The sequence below is a fragment of the Pseudorca crassidens genome, chromosome X (genome assembly GCF_039906515.1).
Source record: "Pseudorca crassidens isolate mPseCra1 chromosome X, mPseCra1.hap1, whole genome shotgun sequence".
NCBI classification, from domain to species: domain Eukaryota; kingdom Metazoa; phylum Chordata; class Mammalia; order Artiodactyla; family Delphinidae; genus Pseudorca; species Pseudorca crassidens.
In genome coordinates this window covers 52,243,733-52,255,750 of record NC_090317.1, presented here as the reverse complement: position 1 = coordinate 52,255,750, position 12,018 = coordinate 52,243,733, and the positions used below count along the sequence as shown (strand labels likewise).

At 35.6% G+C, this 12,018-nt stretch overlaps 1 protein-coding gene across 2 annotated transcripts; it reads right to left on the bottom strand.

Moving 5' to 3' along the window:
• Nucleotides 1–6,455: 6,455 nt before the first annotated feature.
• Nucleotides 6,456–8,436, bottom strand: LOC137217621 (heterogeneous nuclear ribonucleoprotein K-like). Of its 2 annotated transcripts, XM_067724671.1 has the most exons (2): nucleotides 8,020–8,436; nucleotides 6,456–7,947 (listed from the first exon to the last, which is right to left on the bottom strand). In XM_067724671.1, exons 1-2 carry the CDS (start codon nucleotides 8,350–8,352, stop codon nucleotides 6,961–6,963), a joined length of 1,320 nt encoding a protein of 439 aa, XP_067580772.1. In that variant the 5' UTR covers nucleotides 8,353–8,436; the 3' UTR covers nucleotides 6,456–6,960. The 2 variants fall into 2 exon arrangements, with proteins under 2 accessions (XP_067580772.1, XP_067580771.1); XM_067724670.1 differs by having other exon boundaries at nucleotides 6,456–8,436.
• Between the last annotated feature and the right edge of the window lie 3,582 nt (nucleotides 8,437–12,018).

The window sequence follows — 12,018 nt, the reverse complement described above, 5'->3', positions numbered from 1 at the left end:
CCGGATTGTGAACTGTGAGGGAATTCAGGATGGAGAAAAACAATACTGGCCCTAGATAGCTGAGGTGCATATCAAAGGAATGATTTCAATGAGCCCAGACCCCAGACTCTTGCATCTTCCCATACACAGAAAAGTGCTAAATTCATTAACTTTAGAAGTCTGTTTTTTTTTAATTAACAGTAATCTTTTGATGTTCCTACTACTTGGTTGGGGGCGGGGGTGTTGTTGCAAAAACTCCTATATATCCTGGCTCCTCCCTTACCTCTTCAGAACAATCCCTCAGAGCTATCTGAGAGCCTGTCTCTTTGGCTTAAGTCCCCAGTATGTCTGCAGAATAACACATAATTCTCAACTTTTAGGTTGTGCAATTTTTTTTCAGTCAACAGTGTGGTATTGGTGAAAGGATAAATACATAAACCAATGGAATAGAACAGAGATTCCAAAATTAGATCCACACATATGTGTCCAGTTGATTTTCGACCAAAGTGCAACAATTGGACAGTCATATTCGAAAACATGAACTGACTCATACATAACACCACATACAAAATTGAAGTCTAAATGGATGAAAGACCTAAATGCGAAACCTGAAACTATAAAACTCTTCAAGGAAAACATAGGAGAAAACCTTTGTGACCTTGGACTAGGCAAAGATTCCTTAGATATGACAAAAAAAGCAAAATCCATTAAAAAAGAGATACATTGTATTTCATCAAAACTCAAAACTTCTCTTTTAACGAGAATGAAAAGACAACACACAGATTAGGAGAACACATTTGAAGAGCACATATATGATCAATGACTGGTATTGAGAATATATAAAAGAAAAAACTTAATAATTAAAAAATACACAACCCATGGGCAGAAGACCTAAAAAGAAATGTCTTCAAAGAAGACATACAGGTGACCAACAGGCTCATGAAAAGATGCTCAACATCACTAATTATTGGAGAAATGCAAGTCAAAACTACATTGAGGTATCACCCCACACCAGTCAGAATGGCCATCAACAAAAAGTCTACAAATAATAAATGCTGGAGAGGGTGTGGAGAAAAGGGAGCCCTCCTACACTGTTGGTGGGAATGTAAACTGGTGCAGCCACTATGGAAAACAGTATGTTGGTTCCTTAGAAAACTAAAACTAGAGTTACCATATGATCTAGTAATTCTACTCCTGGGCATATATCCAAAAAAGATGAAAACTCTAATTCAAAAAGATACATGCAACCCAACCTTCCAAGCAACACTATGTACAGTAGCCAAGACATGCAAGCAAGCTAAGTGTCCATCAACAGATGAATGGATAAAGAAGATGTGGTGTATATATATATATATATATATATATACACACACACACACACACACACAGTGGAATATTACTCAGCCATAAAAAAGAATGAAAATTTTGCCATTTGCAAAAACATGTATGGGCCTGAAGGGTATTATGCTTAGCTAAATAAGTTAGGAAAGACAAATACTGTGTTTTCACTTATATGTGAAATCTATAAAATAAAACGAATGAATATAACAAAACAGGAACAGACACACAGATACGGAGAACAAACTAGTGGTTACCAGTGGGGAGAGGGACTGGAGGAGGAACAACATAGGGGAAGGGGATTAAGAGGTACAAACTACTAGAAGTAAATAAGATACAAGGATGTAATGTACAGCACAGGGAGTATAGCCAATATTTTATAATAACTTTATATGGAGTATAATCTATAAAAATATTGAATCACTCTGTTGTACCCCTAATAATGTAAGTCAACTATACTTCAATAAAAAACTCACACCTGCAATTTATTATTTGTAAACAACTTACTGGATAAAATACCAGCCTAAATTCTGAGTTTGAACTTGTGGGAATTTGGACATATCTGCACCTCAGCTTTCTCACTTCGAAGATGGGAACAATAATAGTATATACTTCATGAGGTTGTTGTGAGGATTAAATGAGTTTTTACATGCAAAATGCTTGGAACGGTGCGTGGGAATAATAAGCTACATATTAATGTTACCTACTGTTATTATTATCTCATTATTTTGATATATGAAAGGAAAATGATAAAAAATAAACCAGTTAAATTTGTAAGAGCAATATATAAGAATTTCATACATAATTTAAAAAATCAGTTACATATCATGCTTTTTCTTACATAATTAAGTAAATAGTGAGAAACAGAAGTACTGCATACTTAATATGATTAAAAATTATTTTAAAATATTTTTTCTTTTTCTTTTTTTTTTTGTGGTATGCGGGCTTCTCACTGTTGTGGCCTCTTCTGTTGCGAAGCACAGGCGCCAGACACACAGGCTCAGAGGCCATGGCCCATGGGCCCAGCCGCTCCGCAGCATGTGGGATCTTCCTGGACTGGGGCACGAACCCGTGTCCCCTGCATCGGCAGGCGGACTCTCAACCACTGCGCCACCAGGGAAGCCCTAAATGTATTTTATATAATAAATCTTTCCTAATTGACTCATCTAAAATAAAACATTTTAATTGAAAATCACTTTCCTACCATATATCATAGGAAAAATGACAAAATGTTTTATTCCCTAGGCAGGTTCAAGAAATTATAGATTGATAATTCACCATTTAGCAAATATTGGGTGCCTATTATGCCAGACATTCTAGGTGCTGGAGATTTGACATTGAAAAAAAAATACAAAGTCCATTTTATGGAGCTTATATTCAAGTGAGGATGAAGAATACACGATGAGAAGTGTTGAGATGAAACATAAAGCAGGCTAAAGGCATAAATTAGAGAATGACACATAGGATGGTCAGGCAAATCTTCCATATTGAGATGACACTTGAGCAGAGATCTAAATAAAGTGAGGGGACAAGCATGTGGCTACCTGGGGGTGTGATGTTCCAGGCAGAGGGAACGATCAGCACAAAGGCTCTAAGGCAAGAGCACAGTTCATGTATTAAAAGAACAGGAAGGTGGTTACAATGGTTTTAGACCAAAAAGGTTAGGAAAAAGTCTATTAGAGTTATCTAACAAATATAAACGCTTATAATTGAAAAGAACAGGAGAATGGAGACTTTGGTATCCAAAGAACAGGCACTGCTTCCTAGATGATCCTTCATGGAATGCCTCTGTCACCTACAAGCTATAATTTTCTCTAAGACAGGAATCATGTCTTACTAATTCTCCTCAGTACTTGTCAGATACCAAACACTTCATCTATATTTGATGGATTGAATCACATGAATAGCATATCTAATTGTTTCCTCTGGCCTTTTAACTTCTACAGCATAGCTGATACTAAATTCAAAAATCATGAACTTGAATTTTGAATATGGATATCAATATTAGTAGCTTAGGGTCACTGACATAGATAAATAGGATGATTTGGGCCCCACAAAAAGATAATGGACTCCAAAATCTAGGGTCAAGATAAGTGGGCCTTTCTCTGTGACACACAATATAAATGTGATAAATGTACTATGGTGACTGTCGCAAATGAAAATTATCTTTTGTCTGATTGCATATGTTACTAGATATTAAGGTTAATCTGTAGATGTGTTATGAGTTTAAAGAAACTGAAATCTAATTAAGCCACCAGAGAGAAAGTTATCTTTGAACTCCATTGATGGGGAGGAATGTTTGAGTTAAGTTAAATTTTTGGAGCCAGTGAAACTTACCTGAGATTCAGAGCATGTTCTCAGATCACTGAGAAGGTATATTCCATATTAGAAATATTTAAATGGACATTTTGGATGTGTCAGATTCATGTGAGTTTGGTTAGCAATAATTCACTAGAACCTAATCACCTCTGAATAAAAAATGATACACTCAAGTCTCTATAATTACAAAACTCTGGATAACTGTTGGAAGCACTCAACAATGAGGTTTTTAAACTGTTCTGTATAGTATCAATACATTAACAGAATTGGAGGTGGGATGCGGAGAGCAGAGGAGTGAGAAAAAGTGAAGGAGCTAGAAAAAGACAGAGAGGGCCAGACAATAATGATGAAAGGTCAAGACCTGAACTGAGACAAATGGCCAAGGGGCTTCTCAAAAACTATGGAAATATGATATTCGATTTCAAATTATATATTTAGTATAGTATAACTCCTCTCAATAATAGCCCTGAATCTTTAATAAAAGTCCACAACACAGAATCATTTCATGTGAGTGTCATTTGGGGAGCCAATACCATATAAAATTAAAGTAAGACATAAAATAGAGAGTAAGAATTCAGCAGAAGTTGGAAATCAGAGTCAGAGTTGGCTGGGAGAAATATAAGCCACCAGGAATTTACAGAAATCTTTGCAAGAGCATTAGACTTTCCACAAGACGAGCAAAGGAGATTTGAGATTATCTTACCTAGGTTTAATGGGCAGAGTGATCCCAGCTGGTATCTGGGTTACAAAAATCCAAAAGAGTAGATTTAAGTGCAACTAATAGTTATTGCATGCAAGTCCCTGTGCTGGAGCCTTCAAGTCACAAAGATGACCCTGTGCTGAGGGAACATAAAATGTTGTAGTAGTATATACTATTTTTTTTAATTATTGCACTATGGTGTGATGGGACTTGGCACAGGTAGCATTGAGAGGCTGCTAGAGGCCATAAGAAGAAAACATGTCTTGTTTGAAATCTGAGAGCCAGAATCAAAGGCAGCCAGTATTAGTCTAAAAACCAACCTTTCTTTCAATATAAACTATCCAAGTATAAACATCTCAGTCATTTACCACCTTAATCCTACTAGTTATCACTCACTTTCAAACACAAGTTACAATAAGCCTTCCCTTCTATTTGCCTAATATTTGAGCTTCTCTACATAGAACAAAGTATAATTGTATATTATTTTTTAAAGGAACTATAGTAAACTCAGTTATCTGGGATACTTAAGAAATCCAGTCTTGTGGTTTATCAAATAATCCAAAGAAAATGAAGCTAGATTTAGGGACATTTAGCAGATGGGGTTGGATATTTGCATGTAAGATTCAAAATGCAAGTTCATCTCTTTTATTGCTCCAAGTTTTTTAAAGTGCCAGAAAAAGATTTTTTAAAAAGAATAAATCCCTGAGACCACTGGAAACAAGAGAGGGGACTACAAGGTGCTAGAAACAGAACTTTCTAAAAGTTAAGAGCTTATGGCATGGCATTTTTACTGAGAAACAGGAGAAGAACAATATCAACAGCTTAAAACATGATGAGGAAAGAGCATTTTGAAGGCAAGAGAAACTCCAAATGTAGTGAGAACACACAAAGTCAAGAAGGCAGTACCCTAGGAGAATTAGAGACAATTAATAATGGCAGATATGGAGAAGTTTAAGGAGTAAATATATATATATATTTCTATACCAATTAATTTAAAATTTTAGATTAAATCAATTGTTTTCCAGGGAAATTTAAATTAGGTCATTCACGAAGAAGTAGGCAATCTGAATATTGTAATAACTATAACAGAAGTGATCAAAGTATGAACTATCTACCTGTCAAAGCAACAGCAGACTCACATGAAACACAGGAAAAGATGGGAAGCTACCTAACTCATTTTATGAGGCTTGTGCACCCTAATGGCAAATTGGTCAGCAGAACACAAAAAGAACAGAAGGGAGGAGGGTGGAAGTAAAGAAAATAATAGTTGAACCTCATTTAGAAACACAGATGACAAAACTGAAAATATATAATGAGTAACACATTATGATTAAATCAGTTTATCATAGAATGTCAAGTGTGGTACAACATTAAGAAAATGAATTTTTTTTTCTAGCATTTTGGGAGTTTTATTTTGGAAGTGAACTTTTAACTATCAATACAAATGCCAAGATACTACACAAAACATCCACAGGAACTTTTTTCATCTTTTTTTGAATTGTTCACAAACATTTCCTACATAATCCAACACACAACAGAGAAATGGTACATCTTTTTCTTTCAATTTGCATACAATGGAAAAACAAGAATATATATATATATATATTTTACAAAGTTTAACTAATAGACGCTACCAAGCTGACAATTTAAGTCTATAGGTGAGAAATTATCTAATAAAAAATAATCAGAATTTATTTAGCATCAGTCACTTCCATAACCAAGTATTATTCTGATTAATAAAACTTTCTGCCATTAGGCTTTTGGTATATACTTATACCAACTACTCCATCTGTTGTATTGCTCCCCACCTTGGTTCTTCACAATTACAAACAGAAAATCGTTGCAAAGTAGGGGCAAGCATTTGCAAAAACAAACAAAAATCCCCAGCTTATTATAAGCATGAATGTGTGGTGGAATTTCCTCCCAAGCAATGGACTTTCAAATCACTTAAGAAATCACCAGAACTGAATGTGTCAAGATACTTTGCCTAAGTCCGAGATGCATTTATTTATATCCAACAGAGGACTGAAAATTAAACTTAGTGTTTAGTTTGGGGGCAGGTTGGGGGGAATTCAGCCATTTGAAAAATGACCGTCTTAAAAAAAATGACCACCAAAAATAGGTTCACTAAATTTATTTAAAAAATCATAAAACGTTTCTTACAAAAGAGCATTACATTCTGCACACTGCTCTGAATAGATGCCAGGGACATATGGACTATTGTTACTTTCCCTCCCTGTCCCACCCGCCCCCCAAATGTTACAGTGATCACAAAGTAAAGTGTTCACAATAATTACATGGGGGGATTTTTTTTAAACCACCAACAATGAACAAAAATTAAAATTTACTCACTCTGCTGCTGTTTCAAAATTTCAATGTTAGTTTTTGCACACCCTCCCCCACCCCCACCCCTGTTTGTAAGGAACTAAAACATTCCATCTGGTGAACAGCAAAGATTTCACTACACCTCAAATGCAGAACACCTATGAAGCAGAGGAATGTTGGCTTTTTAAACAGAAGCAAATAAAAAAAAAATGATGCAGGACTCCTTCAGTTCTTCACTAGTCTTAGAAAAACTTTCCAGAATACTGCTTCACACTATAAAAAAGAAAAAATATCTTGCATTAGAATCCTTCAACATCTGCATACTGCTTCACACTGTTCTGCAGCAAGTACTGTGCATTTTGTATCTGGTCCTGTGTTCCTATAATGGTAATGATCTGGTCTTCGGACCCTTCTAAAGGCTCATCAATTTTGATCGACGCTCCTGACTCATGAGGGATTTGTTTAATCCGCTGACCACCTTTGCCAATAATAGATCCAGCCAGATCTTTGGGAATAGTTACTTGTGTAGTAATAATAGGTCCACCAAGATCACCATATGAGCCACGACCCCCTGAATAGGAATAATCATATCCAGAGCCACCCTGTGGTTCATAACCCATCTGCCACCCTGATGGGCTCCATGTATCTATTGCAGAGTCCCAGGTTTCATCAGCACTGAAACCAACCATGCCATCATAATGGTCTCCAGGTCTTCCTCTTCTGTCATAGGCCATTAGATCTCCCCCTCTAGGTGGTGGTGGAGGAAGAGGAAGATTCCGAGCTCTGCTACCACTCCGGCCACCTCGTCCGGGAGGAGGTGGAGGAGGTCCTCGACGAGGGCTCATATCATCATAATCTCTTCTGGATGGAGGCATGGGACGCCCACCCCGACCAGGAGGCATTCTGTCAAAACCACCTCTTCCCCGCATGGGAAATCCCACAGGACGTCCATGGCGGTCATCAAACATCATTGTAAAACCACCATAATCATAGGTTTCATCGTAAAAATTGGGATCATAAGGTTGAGCACGTCCTTTAATGGGAGACTCTGATATAAGATCAAGGATGATCTTTATGCACTCTACAACCCTATCAGGTTTTCCTCCAATAAGAACGACTCTGTCAGTGGATTGAGGACAACATTCCTGGAAAAGCTTGATTGTTGTCTGAGTGTTCTCTCGAAGTTCTTTGATTTTAGCACCTTTGACCCCAATAATTCCTCCTGCCAGACTCTGATGAATCAACAGTCTCAACTCGCAGTCAAAGTCGCTTCCTTTATAGTGTTGGTAATTTAAGCATTCCACAGCATCAGATTTGAGCCGGAGCTGGCTGGTTGCAGTGGGTGATGGCAACTGCAGGCCCTCTTCCAAGGTAGGGATGATTTTCTTCAGAATTTCTCCAATTGTTTCAATATCAGCACTGATACTCAATATGTGCTCGGGGCCACTGCTGTCTGGGACTGAAACACTGGCATTGTAGTCTGTACGGAGAGCCTTAATATTCTTGCCGCCTTTTCCAATCACTGCCCCAGCATTCTTGCTCTGAAGCAGAATGTGTAATTCAACCATCTCATCTGTGTTTCTAGATCTTTTAAAAGCTTGTTCCTCTTCCATATCTTCAGCAGGGCATTTACCAAATTTGCCATTGGTTTCGGTGTTGGGAAAGGTTTCCTCTGGCTGTTCAGTTTCCATTTTCTTGTATTAAAGGGACACACCAATCGGGCAAGGCTACCGTCCCTATGCCGCCGCGCCGCCTCAGCCAGTCACAGCTAGACAGAGAACTAAGAAAATGAATTTGAAGGTTAAAGCAAAACACTCGCATGAACATATCAATTGGTGCCACAATATTTAATAAAATACAACACTAATTCCTGATTTTAAAGAACCACATGAAAGAGAACAAGCAAACAACCAACAAAATATGAGTGAAAAATAAATGAACTTCCTAATGTGATTAAAGGAATCGAAAACAATACTACAGCAATGATCATATGATCATATATTAAAAGCATTCCCAGTAATATCACAAACAATACAATGATGTTTCTTGTGCTCAGTATATTCAGCATTGTAAAGGAGGTCATGGCTAATTCAATCAAACAGAAAAAGGAAGTAATACTGTATAAACATTGGAAAGTAAGACACAAAACTATGATTATTTGCAGACAGTATGATAATCTTCCAGGAAAATCCATGAAAATCAGTTGAAAAACTGAGCAGGAATTAAAACTATATAAAATTTTAAAAATATAATAAGTCAATAGCTTTCCTATATGCCAACAATAACCAAGTTGATAATATCAGGAAAACAGACTCTATTCTCAAAACCAACAAATCTAAATATAACTAGTAAAATAATCTTAAGAATAAGTATTCAATTAAAAAAATAAGTGTGTAAGATGTATAAGAAAAAAACAATAGAACTTTTCTAACAAGTAAAAATAACTCCAGAGAAGTGGAGGGATATTGCACATTCCTGAATGGGAAGATTTAGTACTATAAAGAAGTCAAGAGATATAGGGACATATGTATATTTATAACTGATTCACTTTGTTATAAAGCAGAAACTAACACACCATTGTAAAGCAATTATACTCCAATAAAGACATTAAAAAAAAGATACTAATTGGGGGTCACAGTGGGGAAAAATTCTAAGAGGAGCAATATAAGAGAGGGGAGAAAGAAATGAATTAGGAGAATCACTGTATTCATCACTAAAATCCTGAATTCTGAAAAAAAAAAGAAAAAGAAGTCAAATCTCCAAAATTATTCTATAAATTAAACCCCATTACAACCAAATGTCAATGTGAATCTTTTAACTTCACAGATTTATTCTAAAATTTATCTAGGAGAAAAAAATTAACAAAAAATACACAAGGAATTTTTTTAAAAATAAGAGGGCACTTTTGTCCTTTGTAGTGGGTTGAATGGTAGCCTCCCAAAAGATATGTCCACAGGCTAATCCCCAGAACCAGTGAAAGTTACCTTATTTGAAAAAAAAAAAGGGGGGGGCTTTGCAGATATAATTAAGTTAAGGACTGTGAGACAAGATTATTCTGGATTAACTGGGTAGGCCCAAAGACAAGTGTACTTATAAGAGTGAAGCAGAGAGGGATTACGGAGATAGAAGAGGAGAAGGTCATTTGAAGATGGAAGTAGAGATTGGAGTGATGCAGATGGAAGATTCAGGCAACAAAATGTTCCATGTGGCTCTGCCAACACCTTGATTTTGGACTTCTGGTCTCCAGAACTGAGAGAATAAATTTCTGTTTTGAAGCCACCCATTTTGTTGGAATATGTTACAATAGCCACATGAAACTAATAAACCCTTCCAAAGATCAAAACATAATAAAGGTATTAGTAATTAAGGTACTATGATTCTGGCACAAAATAGACAAAAATAGTTCAATAGAAAATAGATCCATTTTTATATAGGAATTTAGTGGTTGATAAAAGTGGTTTATTCATATAAGCAGGGAAATTAGGGTATATTTGATAAACTGTTTTGGGACAGTTGGACAACTATTTTTTAAAAATCAACCCTGAACTTAAACCAAACACAAAATAATTTCCTGATGGGGTTAAAGGCTTAAACATAAAAAACAAAAAGTATTAGAAGAAAATGAAGATATGTTTATAAACTTGATATAGGAAAGGACTTCTTATGAAGAAGCTGTAAAGGAAAAGAATGAGAGATTTTGTGGCACTTGACATGCTAAATCCAGAAAATATGTGGAAAAGCAAAGAATCAGGAAGAGTCAAGACAGTTCAGAAGAAGAATAAGTTGGAATCATGTACCCTACCAGATATCAACACTTATTTGAAAAAGTACAATTAGGCATTACATAGTAAGTTGGTTCTATGCATACCTTATAACTCAGCATTTTCCCTTGGAGGTATACCTTAAAAACTCTTTTACATATACATCAAGAGGCATGTAAAAAATGTCTATAGCTTTGCTCAAATAATAAATACATAAGACAACCTAAATGTTCATCAACAGTGAAATTTATAAATTGTGACATATTCAAAAAATTGAATTCAATAGGAAAATAAACTACCTCTACATGTGTTAATGTGGATGCATTGCAAATACATAATAATAGACAAAAAAGCAAGCCACATAGGAATAAATAGATGTGACAGTTAATTTTATGTGTCAATTTGGCTGGGCCAAAGGGTGCCAAAATATGTGGCAGTAGTAAAAAAAATGTGAGGTAGATCTGTTTATTTGTATTAACACAGAAAAAATTGTTAAGCTGAAAAACTAAGTTGCAGAACACTTATGCACACAATGTTCCCATTTGTGGAAGAGACACACATACAGATATTTGTATGTGTTCATATGTGTGCATGTGAAAGAGAGAGAGAGAGAAAGGGATAAAGGGTAGGTAGGTGGGTGAGTGGGTGGGAAAACAGACAGATAGATGTTTGATTTGCACATATATGTTTGTGTATGTATATAGGGAACGATTTGGAAGGATACACACCAAACTTAACAATGGCTACCTCTTAGAAGAAAGAGGTATTTGGGAAAGAGGGTCAGGTAGAGAAAGAAATAAGGAAAGACCTTCCTACATTACTCTATAGACTTCGGAATATTTCACACTGAGGATAAGTTACATGAATAACTTGGTAATTTAGAAAAAATTGCTCTAAAAATTATGTTTATGAAGATGTATTAAACGATGATATAATAGTAAAAGAAAGAAGCAAGACAGTAGTGTAACAAGTTGGAGGCTTTTTTTTCACAATACACAATTTATTATATTATTTGTTTACACTGTCATGAATATTCTTCACGTTTGACATATTTTACGTTATATTATCATTTTTTAAACATTTCTTTACTACAAACTTTTGCTATGCTAATATGTGTTGTGAATGATCATAAGATACATTTAGCACACAGCGTTTCCCATACTTAGTACTTGTCTAACAAATTTTTAAATGAAAATAATAAAGAGGACATGGCTTTTTTAGAATTAGACATGGAATCAAAGTGCAACAAATGCCATGGGGCTTTAATAGTGTGAAATGGCTGTCAATGAAAGCACTTTAGATGTGATTTAAAATTAAATCCGAATGATCAATCATGCCTTCTCCTATAAGCAATGAAAGCAACAAGATTACATTTTTAAAAGTGAGTTCTACTTTCCTGTCATGATTCTCTAATTTGACAGTCATCTCCTTTTCAGCCAACACAATCATTAATGGCCAGACCAATACTCTTATCAATGAAACCAATTCATCTTACCTCACACAGCATGACTGCCTTTAAAATATTCATCCTGCATTTGGAACAAAGATTCACTGCTTTCTTTGTCTCTTCAACATGAAATCATCCTCTTATTAATT

What these genes read in the sequence shown, in the direction of transcription:
- LOC137217621 (XM_067724670.1), bottom strand. Translation starts at nt 8,352, where the DNA reads ATGGAAACTGAACAGCCAGAGGAAACCTTTCCCAACACCGAAACCAAT.